The sequence below is a fragment of the Gymnoscopelus microlampas genome, assembly GCF_963454915.1.
Source record: "Gymnoscopelus microlampas genome assembly, chromosome: 4".
NCBI classification, from domain to species: domain Eukaryota; kingdom Metazoa; phylum Chordata; class Actinopteri; order Myctophiformes; family Myctophidae; genus Gymnoscopelus; species Gymnoscopelus microlampas.
Window position 1 is genome coordinate 40,864,912 of NC_139941.1, and position 13,357 is coordinate 40,878,268.

At 39.7% G+C, this 13,357-nt stretch overlaps 1 protein-coding gene across 2 annotated transcripts; it reads right to left on the reverse strand.

The window, feature by feature from the left end:
- Positions 1-3,418: 3,418 nt before the first annotated feature.
- LOC311043011 (T-lymphocyte surface antigen Ly-9-like) lies at positions 3,419-12,017 on the reverse strand. 2 transcript variants are annotated; one of them, XM_084054133.1, is made up of 10 exons: positions 11,855-12,017; positions 10,233-10,526; positions 9,477-9,755; positions 8,908-9,201; positions 8,172-8,450; positions 7,611-7,904; positions 6,868-7,149; positions 6,046-6,132; positions 5,783-5,825; positions 3,419-5,249 (listed from the first exon to the last, which is right to left on the reverse strand). In XM_084054133.1, exons 1-9 carry the CDS (start codon positions 11,910-11,912, stop codon positions 5,797-5,799), a joined length of 1,896 nt encoding a protein of 631 aa, XP_083910259.1. In that variant the 5' UTR covers positions 11,913-12,017; the 3' UTR covers positions 3,419-5,249; positions 5,783-5,796. The 2 variants fall into 2 exon arrangements, with proteins under 2 accessions (XP_083910259.1, XP_083910258.1); XM_084054132.1 differs by having other exon boundaries at positions 6,856-7,149.
- Between the last annotated feature and the right edge of the window lie 1,340 nt (positions 12,018-13,357).

The following is a 13,357-nucleotide window of genomic DNA, read 5'->3' on the forward strand; positions in this document are numbered from 1 at the left end:
GGACGGCCCGCCACACTTTTTTTTACACCTCTCCCGCTTAGCGGAGAGTGTGGCAGTGTAGAGGGGGTCTCCCCGAACGCGTGTGTATGTCACAAGTGCTGGCATCGGCAGCCGTCTCCGGTCCAGTGTCCACTATTGTCTGAAAATGGCAGAAAAGGGCACTTTTCTGACCTCTGACCTCACTGGACGGTCCGCCACACTTTTTTTTACACCTCTCCCGCTTAGCGGAGAGTGTGGCAGTGTAGAGGGGGTCTCCCCGAACGCGTGTGTATGTCACAAGTGCTGGCATCGGCAGCCGTCTCCGGTCCAGTGTCCACTATTGTCTGAAAATGGCAGAAAAGGGCACTTTTCTGACCTCTGACCTTACTGGACGGCCCGCCACACTTTTTTTTACACCTCTCCCGCTTAGCGTAGAGTGTGGCGTTGTAGAGGGGGTCTCCCTGAACGCGTGTGTATGTCACAAGTGCTGGCGCCAACAGCCGTCTCCTGTCCAGTGTCCAGTATTGTCTGAAAATGGCACTTTTCTTACCTCAGGCCGCACTGGGCGGCCTGTCACTTTCCTTTTTTTACAAATTATCTCTCAAATGTTCACCAACATTCTGTACTGGTCTGTATCCATTTTCTATCAAGTTTAGGGGCGCTCAGTTATGGAGAAGTACACACACGCACGCACGCACGCACGCACGCACGCACGCACGCACACAAACACTCACACACACACACACACACACACACACACACACACACACACACACACACACACCTCTATCTTTTTTTATGCTGTGTTTCCATGTTGTATATATGTTGTTAAATAATATACATTTTTAATGTTTTTTTTCTGATTACATTTGTATTTGTATTGTATTTTAGTTTTTAAATAGGTGAGATCAACTTTATAAACCCCAAATTCTTCTCTTTTTTTATCTCACCTGCACTATCTACTATTATTATTTGTAGCATATTTTGTGGTCTCTTTTATCATTGTTTATTTGCTTCTGCAATAAACAATATTATATCATCATCATTTTCCAAGAGTGACCTGGCCTAGAGTCAGCATTATTACAACAATGGACAAACAATACAAAAACAATACATATACACACACAAATCAATATCCAGTTAAAGTGCAAAACAGTGCTAAGTGCACATTTAATGGGGGTCAATAGCCAATTTCAAACTGGAACAACCTGGCACTTAGAAGTGATCTAGTATAAGCCATTTAAAGACGTACTGTACATCATACATTTATTTTTTAAATACAATTGTGTCTTTTTTTTTAAACTTGATACTTAGAAGTGTTTTAGTATGAGCCATTTAAAAGGCATACATCATAAATGTATTTTTAAATTAGATTTGTGTCTTTTAAAAAACATAAAAATTCACGATCTTATTTTGAAGGCAACCGGAAACCTTATTTCTGCTAGCTCGAAAACCGGAAGTCCAATTTCTGCTCACGGAACGGAGCTGTGACTTCTGGTGGCGTTTTGTGCCAACACAACAGTCAACTAACAAGGAAATGTAACAACTTGCCTCTGCGTTAAACACTCACACTCACAAACATGCAGAAGAACTGTGTTCTTCAGCTAAAGGAGAGAGCCTGGCTCGTGAGGCTAACTAAAGGTAAAGCTAATTGCAGGTTTCTTGAAGATGTACAATACAAACCAGAACATGTACCTACTCAGCCGATAGATGGCACTGGAGCGCATTGAGATGGCTGATATTCAGTCAGTGCTGGAAAGTAATTAAGTACATGTACTCAAGTACGTACTTAATTTTTCAGGAATATTCACTTTACTGGATTATTTTCACTTTCACTTTTTACTCCACTACAATTATTTGAAAACTTCAGTTAGTTGTTACTCTGTTGTATATAAAATTATTATTACAAAACATGCATTAACCACTTTATCCCTATATACTTTGTCTATTTGAAAATAGCAGATCTACAAGCTCACAACCTGTCACCTTTTGACGCGTTGTGAGCTTGTAGATCTGCTATTTTGAAAAGATTTTGAACACTTGTGAAATAGGACATTCTGCATAATGACTACTCTTACTTTTGGTTCTTTAAGCCACCACACAAGCAGTTCATCAACTTAGAAAACAAAACATCTTAAACATTTCTGTTAAGTCAGTGACTGCTGGGAAATGAAGAGTCTAGCACATACATTATAGACCTATAGCAGTAGGCAACTTTCAAAGCAATGAGCATGGTAGACATTACTGTTATCAGGCTGTACTCAGCAAGTAACTATTGTCATGATTGACATCCAGAGAAAAAGGTGTATTCAATATGCCAGGTGAGTTTGCTTTTAGCTTAGCTTTTATTTCACATAATCCATTGATTCAGTGCTTGGATATAGCATAGTAGCTCCTAGTAGAATAACACTTTTATTGTACAAATTTACAAATTTGAGCTTGTTTGGACAGCAAAGGCTCCAAAGTGGATCTTGTTCTCAGAATACAGGAGAAGATGTCAAATAGGGTGACATATAACAAGGTATTTGAGGAGGTGTTTTGGTAACTTATTGAAATTACTTGGTATTTCAAAGCTTATGGATCATTCTAACTCAGAGGTTCTCAGAGTATGGGACGGTACCCCAAGTGGCGTTGTGGGAAGTTGACCCCACAGTGACAACTGAAAATGTATGTATGTTTAATTTAATTTGCATTATTATTGAGGTTCTGGCAACAGATATGGGTTATACACTAGATGCTTACAAATGTGTAAACACTTATATCATTTTTATCACAGCATTTTAAATCCATTGTATAATACAAATCTATTCAAGCCTACCACTGTACACAGTGCTTACTTTTAAATATGCTTAATTTTCTCCGCCAGGCCGTCCGTCCGGCCGTCCGTCCGTCCGTCCGTGTGTGTGTGTGTGTGTGTGTGTGTGTGTGTGTGTGTGTGTGTGTGTGTGTGTGTGTGTGTGTGTGTGTGTGTGTGTGTGTGTGTGTGTGTGTGTGTGTGTCCGGCCGTCTGTGAACACCTAATTGGTCAAGCTTCACGTGACATCACAATATGTAATACAAATAGGTATAAAAGACGGAATTAATCAGGAACAATACTTTCTAATGTGATACTATCATGAACACAGCGTCCGATGGGCTTGAAACTTCAAATTGTCCTGTTTATGTCACCCTGATTGGTTAAGATTGACTTTTACGACCTCGCCTGGCGGAGACGTGTGCTCCGAGGAGCACATTTTCTAGTTTCAAATGTTTTTACTGGTTTTATTATTTTGAACACTTTTAATCAATACCCAAACAAGGTTAGATCTATAAATGCACATGATGTCAACGTTTTTACAAATCGCAGTATAAATACCCGATAGTGGACCTCAGTCCATCTTGGTGATATAGTTAAATAATTACAACTTTCTTTAACTGCAGGTTAATTTATTGTGGAATATGCGATACAGAAAACAGCAGTGATAAGCATTATCAGTACAAATTCAATATAACCGGCAAAGTATAAATAATCAAATTAATGAAATTCTTCAGAGCACCAATGTCCCACTGACATATAATGCATGTAACTTATTCGACTTAAAATAGTCATGTTTGATCAGAATCAGGGAAAAAAAGTAGACGCTCATTACCCTTTATAGTTTAGGAGACCAAATCTACGGTGATCAGCCGCTGTTCTGCCTCGTAACGATTTATAAAAAAGTGATAAATCAGGGACTCTCTTCAATTTGGTTCAGTATATCTTGGCTAGTTTTAAACTTCATTGACTAGATGGACCCACTGCTATGCCGGCTGAGAGTATACACCCGTCCCCGTGCAGTCCTGACATGCAAGTTTAACAGCTGAGACCTGGGAGTCCAATTTGCTTATGGGACTCTCAGACTATTTATACTTTTACTCCGCTGTAAATTACAACATTACATGTTTTCATTGTTACATGTAAAAATAGGAGTTTTTGACATTCCCCAAATTGGTTCCTTAATTGTTGTTTGTCAAACTTTTTGGGCTCACCCCCATGTCCAGCTGACCTGTAGTTAGTTCTCCTATCATCACTCTAAAGGGTAAACTCTATAGAGTTTCAACCAAACTGAAATGGAGATGTCCTTTGTTAACATAAAACAATCAGTCATGATAAATTCCACATTTCTATTATAATAAACAGTAACACTTAATTCCATCACTCATATAAGCACCAGATCACAGCTCACTTCTCCTCCATTTCATTATTAGATGTTGTACACATATTCTAATTTCTACACCTCTGCCAGTTCCCCTCGTGGTTTCCTATTTCCCCTTGCTCCACTGTCACTGCTGTACAAACAGCCCCATACTTTACATCTCTCAAGCTGAGTACAATTCAAACACATGATTAGACATAATACAGTATGGTCATAAAACAATACAATAAACCAAAATAATATAATCACATATGCTTATTTCTTCAGGATCAAAAAAGTAATATTAGGGAAGGACTGACTCATAGTCTCAAAGTCTAAAAAGGATTAAAAAAAATGTATTAAATCAACAAAATAATTCACAATAATAACCCTTTTGTCAAAATCATAGTACATCATAGTAAAATAGTAAAACCATTTTGTATCTAAACTCAGCACCTAATCTTATCTGACACAATTTCAACCACACTGCATACGTTTAACTGACTTGAGCTACAATTGACCACAGTCTTCTTGTAAGTGTGTGTGTGTGTGTGTGTGTGTGTGTGTGTGTGTGTGTGTGTGTGTGTGTGTGTGTGTGTGTGTGTGTGTGTGTGTGTGTGTGTGTGTGTGTGTGTGTGTGTGTGTGTGTTGATTCACAGATATGATAATGTGTCACCAAGTGAACTAAATTCCTTCAATGCAAGCACCAAAACTATGAGAGACTTACTACTTAAAGGGCAAGACCACATTGTTAGAGGTTTGGGTTGTGTAGTTACCTTGCCATTATGTAACTCCAAAGGTGGACAAGAAATACAAAATAATTGCTCCATTGATTAGACGTTGATAATTCAAAATATGCTCCTCATTGACTTACATTGTACGCTGAAACAGCTCTCAAAGTCACTCTTTTAGCACGTAAATATTGTCTGAATGAAGTTCATTCAGACAATATAGAACCTCACCAAATCCAGTACTTTTTTTTTTTAAATAAAAATGTTAGCTTATATTGGAAAACGGTGTCACCATGTCTGTGTGTGGTCAAGCAGCGATGGACACATTGCAGAAAGTTAAGATTAACTTTTCTTTGTAATTCATTTTCTTGTAAGGGGAAGCCATCTGTAAGAGCGAGATAGAGGAGAGTCAGAGAGAGACAGATAGAGGAGAGAGAGAGAGAGAGAGAGAGAGAGAGAGAGAGAGAGTTAGGTCAAAACATATCCCACAGTATCACTCATACAGCTCATAGTAGAGCTGCAAGCCTGCAACTATCAATTATGTTCTCATAGATTATTGTATTGATTACAATTTCAATTCATCAAAAAATCTATAATAATAATAATAATTGTGATTATCAATTCTTTTTTGTAATCGATTAAATTGATAAGTGCAATTAACTGTTGCATTCCTACTGTATACCAACTCTGCCAGTTATCACAGCCAGCAACAAGAATTGGTGACTGGAGGTTTATTATGCACACACAGGTATGCGTACACAGTGGTTGTGTGTATATAGATATTATAATTATTTAAATATCTATATATTTACAAAATAACAATAACATTATATGATAATTATTATAAACTAGTTGGATGAACTCCAGACCAAGTCACTACACACAACCAGCTCAAGTAAACTTCTTAAACCCACTCACCTTCAGCATGAACATCACACAGGCTCGGACACACGTATACGATCTGTGATGAAATTCAAACAGTGATATGGGGTTTCAGCTGTTGGCTTGTTAGGACAAGGCCCCCCCCCTCCCACACCCACATACACACACAGCATTTTGCATTAGAGGCGACTGTATGTGTAGGCTAACCAACAAAAAACAATTACGTGACATTTGCTTGTGAAATTGCATGCAAGCATGGTGTATGTTATGTGTAACTTAAACTCAGTAGAGAAACCTACCACGATATATATAACCCAACACCAAGACTGCAAGGAGGAAGACACCAACAACAATTCCTCCAATAATACCTCCCGTGGATGTATTTTCTTAAGAGGAAAAAAGAATAGTCATTACTGGATTACATTTGTATTATTATTTCTCGCTTTAGTTAATCTGTCTCTGTCTGTCTGTCTGTCTGTCTGTCTGTCTGTCTGTCTGTCTGTCTGTCTGTCTGTCATCCATCAATCCACAGTATCTTGATAATGTCTTTCAGTTATAGGTATGAGCTGCAATCACTTTTTGGCAGGAAGAAATACAGTCCAAAAAAATACCTTCCAGGTATGTAGAATGTCTTCCTTTTTAAACATAAATTATATTGTTTCCGGGTTTTTTAATCTTAGACTGCCGTGTTGAGAGACAGGAAAGGGGTAGAGAGTTGGAAACAGACATGAGTCAAACTCAAAGTCAGGTCCTTGCCACTCACAAGGAGCATGCTGTCATTTCTTACACATGCAACCACGCTGCATCAACAGTATGAATGCATTTTCAAGGCTTACTTACTATCACACTGTGTCATAACAGCAGAGCTAAATAACTACATGTGCGAAACATTCTTAGGTCCAGGGGCAGACAGATTTGGGATTTGTCCATGCAACAATGTAATGACGTTAGTTCAGGAGACAACGAAAATCACCAACGCATTTTAGCATAGACTCTTCTTCATAGTGCTTTACAAAAAAACACAAATTATATAAGGGAACCACCCATGCAGAAAGCATTTGTAAAGCAATGTAATTAGATTTCTACACATGGTGGAGTAAGCCACATACCTGGATTGGGACGTGGTTTGGGATAAAATGGGTTGTCAAATGGATCACTCTGCTCCACACTGAATGGGTTCTTCATTTCACAAAATAACTTTTTAACCTTCTTCCCTTCCTCATCGTTGGTGATACTCCAGTGTGCAGGGTTCGGTCCAGACACCATCCATTCCCCATCATCTTTCTTCCAGCGATAGGTGACCAGACCTGAATCTTTGATGTCCCCTCCACAGATGAATGAGCACTTGGTAGATTGAGATGAGCAAGGTGGCTTGATAGCCACTGATGGCTTTGAGACATTCTCTGTTGGGGAAAAATAATAAACAAAGCTCAGAATGGTTGGTGATGTTGACTCCACCAATGCAATTAGAACATCTTGATGAACTCAAAGCCGAATTGTAATGAGTTAGGCTGCTCGCTTGTTCTTCTCCTATGCACCTGTTGTCAACAAATAGTTACTGTTTATAGACTTAGCAGTTTAACTTCAGAAAGCTTTTGATCAAACATTTAATGACTTTATTCACAGATACGAAGACAAATATCTAACTTAATTTATAAGCATTGTTGCTTAACTAATGAGCCCTGAACAATCTGACTTTCTATCTTTATTTTTTTTAATCCATCTCTGTCTGTCTGACTGTTTGTCTGTCTCTCCCCCCCTCTCTCTCTTGCTGCCTTGCATAATGAAACACCATCACTAATTGTGAGGTGGTCTAATCCTTAATATTTGCAATATCAATAAAGAATGTTTAAGGCATACTTACTGATCACTTCAACCTTGTAAGTCTTGCACTGCATTCGACTGTTTATCTCCACAGAATATTCTCCACTGCCTTCTTTCGTCATATTTTTGATGACCAACATTCCAGTTTCATTATTCAGTTCCATGCGTTCTTTATATGTCCCATAGAAATCAGTCCCGTTGTCCTCGTCCCATTTTGCAAACTCATTTTCAACATTTTTCCACACAATGTCAGTGATGGCTTCAGGAACAGACCTAGCATCTGGAATCAACTGAAGGGTTCCTTCCAGTGGTATGTATGTCACATCTTGTTGGGCTGTGTGGAGAAAATTAAGTTCAAGTTGAACAATTAAAGCAGCCAGTAATATGATATAACAGTTACAGAACAAAGGGGTTTAGCAGAAAAAAACAAGTAGCTATACCAGACTATGACTAAAATAAAATAAACCAAAATAAAAAAAATCTGTGCAGTACATGAAAGAGTCTACATGCAAAGCTGGAAATTCTGGCCTAAGGATGGCACGAGAGGAAATGCCATGGGGCCATGAAAATTACATGATTAGATTTCTACTATATCACATACCTTTGGGATGAAACAGGTTGTTACAGGCACCACTCTGCTCCACACTGAATGGGTTCTTCATTTCACAAAATAACTTTTCAACCTTCTTCCCTTCCTCATCGTTGGTGATACTCCAGTGTGCAGGGTTCGGTCCAGACACCATCCATTCCCCATCATCTTTCTTCCAGCGATAGGTGACCGGACCTGAATCTTTGATGTCCCCTCCACAGATGACCGAGCAGTTGGTAGATTGAGATGAGCAAGGTGGCTTGATAGCCACTGATGGCTTTGAGACATTCTCTGTTGGGGAAAAATAATGAACACAGCTCAGAATGGTTGGTGATGTTGACTCCACCAATGCAATTAGAACATCTTGATGAACTCAAAGCCGAATTGTAATGAGTTAGGCTGCTCGCTTGTTCTTCTCCTATGCACCTGTTGTCAACAAATAGTTACTGTTTATAGACTTAGCAGTTTAACTTCAGAAAGTTTTTGATCAAACATTTAATGACTTTATTCACAGATACGAAGACAAATATCTAACTTAATTTATAAGCATTGTTGCTTAACTAATGAGCCCTGAACAATCTGACTTTCTATCTTTAATTTTTTTAATCCATCTCTGTCTGTCTGTCTGTCTGTCTCTCCCCCCCTCTCTCTCTTGCTGCCTTGCATAATGAAACACCATCACTAATTGTGAGGTGGTCTAATCCTTAATATTTGCAATATCAATAAAGCATGTTCAAGGCATACTTACTGATCACTTCAACCTTGTAAGTCTTGCACTGCATTCGACTGTTTATCTCCACAGAATATTCTCCACTGCCTTCTTTCGTCATATTTTTGATGACCAACATTCCAGTTTCATTATTCAGTTCCATGCGTTCTTTATATGTCCCATAGAAATCAGTCCCGTTGTCCTCGTCCCATTTTGCAAACTCATTTGCAGCATTTTTCCACACAATGTCAGTGATGGCTTCAGGAACAGACCTAGCATCTGGAATCAACTGAAGGGTTCCTTCCAGTGGTATGTATGTCACATCTTGTTGGGCTGTTTGGAGAAAATTAAGTTAAGTTGAACGATTAAAGCAGCCAGTAATATGATATAACAGTTACAGAACAAAGGGGTTTAGCAGGAAAAAAAACAAGTAGCTATACCAGACTATGACTAAAATAAAAAAAGCAAAATAAAAAAATCAGTACAGTAGACAAAAGAGTCTACATGCCAAGCTGGAAATTCTGTCTTAAGGATGGTGCAAGAGGAAATACCATGGGGCCATGAAAATTACATGATTAGATTTCTACACATTGTGCTATATCACATACCTTTGGGATGAAACAGATTGTTACAGGGATCACTCTGCTCCACACTGACTGGGTTCTTCATTTCACAAAATACCCTTTCAACCTTCTTCCCTTCCTCATCGCTGGTGATACTCCAGTGTGCAGGGTTCGGTCCAGACACCATCCATTCCATTTCATCTTTCCTCCAGCGATAGGTGACCGGACCTGAATCTTTGACGTCCCCTTCACAGATGACCGAGCAGTTGGTAGATTGAGGTGAGCAAGGTGGCCTGATAGCCACCGATGGCTTTGAGACATTCTCTGTTGGGAAATAAATTATGAACACAGCTCAGAATTATTTGGGAGGTTGACTCCAGACTGCAGTTAGAATAATTTGATGAGCTAAAACACAAGTTGGATGTGAGGTAACGGTTAGGATTAAGCCCATAGTCAAATTGCAATGAATCTAACTTCAATTAGGTATTGTAGCTTCCAAAGTAAAACAAATAATCATCATTAAATACATAAATATATTGTTTAGATCAAATAGTTGAACTGACTTATTCTCAGTATCACAGTAAGTACCAGACTGACTTTGTATCTTTCCTCCTTTACTTTCTTTTCAACCCTTTTCTTGCTCTCACATTCTCTAATCCTTAATCTTTGCATTATCAATAATTAATGTTCATAAGAAAACAAATATAACCCTTAAAATGTTCTCTTCTGAGGACTAACTTTAATTGAAGTACAACATATAGTACCATAAGATTTATCCTTAAAAGGACAGTGCGTACTTACTGATCACTTCAATCTTGTACATCTTGCTCTGCAGTCGGCCGTTTACCTCCACAGAATATTGTCCAGTGTCCTCTTTGGTCATATGTGTGATGACCAACATTCCAGTTTCATTATTCAGTTCCGTGCGTTCTTTATATGTCCCGTAGTAATCCACATCAGGACCGAAGCCCTTATCCCATTCTGTCACTTTATTGGGGCCAATTTTCCATAGGATGCCAGTGAGGGTAACAGAGCTATTATCTGGAAGCAATTCAAGGATTCCTCCCAATGGTATGTAGTTCACATCTTGTTGGGCTGTGGAGGGAAAATGATGTCAGTCAATGTGTACTGTATGTCAGGGGTTAACTAGCCTGCCCCAGCGCGTCTGATATCTGGCATAGAGGGGCGGATTCAAAATCTCCGGAGAAAACAGCCGGGGGCTCCCATTGGTTCACCGTGCCCGCCCCCGCCCCGCGCCCCCGCCCCGCGCCCCTCCTCCTCCCCAATGTGCAGCATTGAGAGCCCTGACGTCACAACATTTGGAGCGACGCCCACTGCACTCTGGTTGGTTGGGGAAATGAAAGGTTGACTCACACTTACTATGCCAGGAATGTCAACAGCTTGGTCCAGGCTTTCTTTTTGAGCAAAACGCAAAGGAAAATAAAAGCCTGGAGATTGAGGCTAGGGGTTAACTGACTAGCCAGGGCCACAAGGTAGGGCGTCCCTCAAAAGACCTGGTCTAAAATGTTTCATGCTTTGGTCAACAATTTAGAAGTAATTTGTGTCATAAATGAATAGAGCCAGAATAAATAGGTTGAGAGACAGATATTTGCATCCATAAAACAAACATTAGAGGCCCTCCGTCCCTCAAGTCCTGTGCCCCCCTTCTTAAGATGAAAATGGTTCAATCTGCACCTGCACTAGAATTTGATCATAGTACATCCATGGGCTAATCGCACTGACTGCAGTGCTGCTGACACGGCTCTCACAAAAACATGCCCTTCCCCAAGTTTAAACTACGTTGGGTGCCAAAAAACTAAAGAAAGGAATGAGTAAGCATTAGGGAAAACTGCTAATGACACATATTTCTTCCTTAGGAAGAGCTTCCTAATAGTTTAAGACTGTTTTAATCTAGTGTAGTACTGTACCTCTTCCCAATTAGCAGTGTTCTGTATTAAAAAAAAACTTTAAAAGTTGTAATGATGTCAAATGTTGTCAAATGTAGACTGATGAGGTTCTTGGTTTACTGTAAATTGCTTTGGATTAAGAGCGTCTGCTAAAATGCCAACATTTTAAATTGTAAATGTTAACCCTGAAACGCTGATTTATAACAAATTGAGTATAATATTAGTATTAAATGTCCTAAATATGTATTATTGTAAAATGTTTTGTTTCAACTGTGCAATGCAGTCCAGTGATGTGCCCCAAGTCTCAAAGTTTTTTACAGAGCTCAAATTTAACAAGCTTAAGATCAGATGTGGAAACCAATGTGGAAATGGGCTAAATATTATTATTATTATGAACAGTAATATGTTACATGATAAGGCTATACGTGTATTTCTGTAATGCTTATTGGCCTTCAGTTGATGCTGATGTCCGCCCTGATTTTTACACAGTTCCCCAGTAAAATCGCCATCACCTACCTGATGCCACGCAGATGCCAAACAGTGCCAACAGCCAGAGGCCCAACTTTTTGTCCATTTATCTAAAATAAAGTATACTTTAAAATAACAGAGGACAATAAAACAGCGTTATAAGGGACTGTAGTATGGAGAACTAAGAGAGGATAACAGAAAGAGTGATACGCTTACAGTATTTCCTCATTTAGTGGAAACAAACTTTGAGGGAAACAGAAACCACTTCCGCTGTTTGTGGGTTAGTGACGTGAGTGTGCTGAGTGACATGTTTAGAGAGAGCTACAGTTCAAACAGGCATGAGCGCCAAGGCAAGCTTCACATTCAAATGCAGACTGCAAGTGATACGGTAGCTATTCGTGCATATATTGTGGTAATACAAATGCGGACGTGACCTTTGTGCAACATATGGCAAAAGTTACCGCCATTGTGGAATAGCAAATCCTTTTGCTAAAGTGTGCATGAACAGAAACAAATCCACAGTGAATACAGCAGACAATCACTGGTGCACACATGGTCGTGGATAGGACCAAGACAGTGGCACATATATGAGAGAGATGGTCACTGAGCCTCAGTGTCAGAGCCTACCGAGTGGATTACTAACATCGTCCGACAGCCATAGAAACTGAGGATCTGCACTGTGCCCAAGTCACTCAATCAAGCTTTGAGGAGGTCTCATTTCATAATACCAATGCCTACTGTGTTATATAAATTGCCCAATGGCTTACTTTTCCACCCTTTTGATGCATGTGATACCTTCCTGCAATGTAAACTAGATAAGGACAGCAGTTACATGACCACGTTCTGGACACCTCAGGAAACAATTAGGGCAATCTAGGAAATGCCCCACCCCACAGATGCCAAGGCAATGCAGCAGTTCATAGGATTTGTGATCATGAGCAAAGTTCATGCCACACCTCTCTCTGACATATGTGAGCCGCTACAGAGACTAGACAGATAAGGGCTGTGACATGTCACTGACTACCTAAATAATTGAAGCAGCGGTTGAGGAGGCTAGTCTCGGCAGCCCAAACACTGAAATATTATGACATGACCAAGACAGTCACCATCCAGAAAGATGCCAGTCAAAAAGGACATGGCTGCTGTCTACTACAAGAAGTTTGCATTTTGAGCATTAACACAAACTAGATAACAAAATGATGCGCAAATCGAAAAGATATGCCTGACTATAGCCATGTCAGCACTTTCACTAGTATCTGTATGGGAGAGGTGAGATCACAGCAGAAACAGACCACAAGCCACTAAACTGTATCTTTAACAAGCCTCTCTTCAATGCACCCAAATGGCTCCAGACAGAGCATGCTGCTCACATTACAGAATTACAGCCTCAAGGTAGGATACAGGCCAAAGACATGCACATTAGTGACACAGCTCCACCAAAGGGAACAACATACACACGTCACAGTTTGCAACCTCCACCAGAGGGCACAAGAGGACACGGAACAGATCAGTCAAGCCCACCATCTGAAGCACCCAGGGGAAGATGAAAAC

What these genes read in the sequence shown, in the direction of transcription:
- LOC311043011 (XM_084054132.1), bottom strand. Translation starts at nt 11,912, where the DNA reads ATGGACAAAAAGTTGGGCCTCTGGCTGTTGGCACTGTTTGGCATCTGC. An exon ending in GTACAAGATTGAAGTGATCA is followed by an intron (nt 9,756 to 10,232) that starts GTAAGTACGCAC and finishes ATTTCCCAACAG; the next exon opens with AGAATGTCTCAAAGCCATCG. An exon ending in TTACAAGGTTGAAGTGATCA is followed by an intron (nt 7,150 to 7,610) that starts GTAAGTATGCCT and finishes TTTCCCCAACAG; the next exon opens with AGAATGTCTCAAAGCCATCA.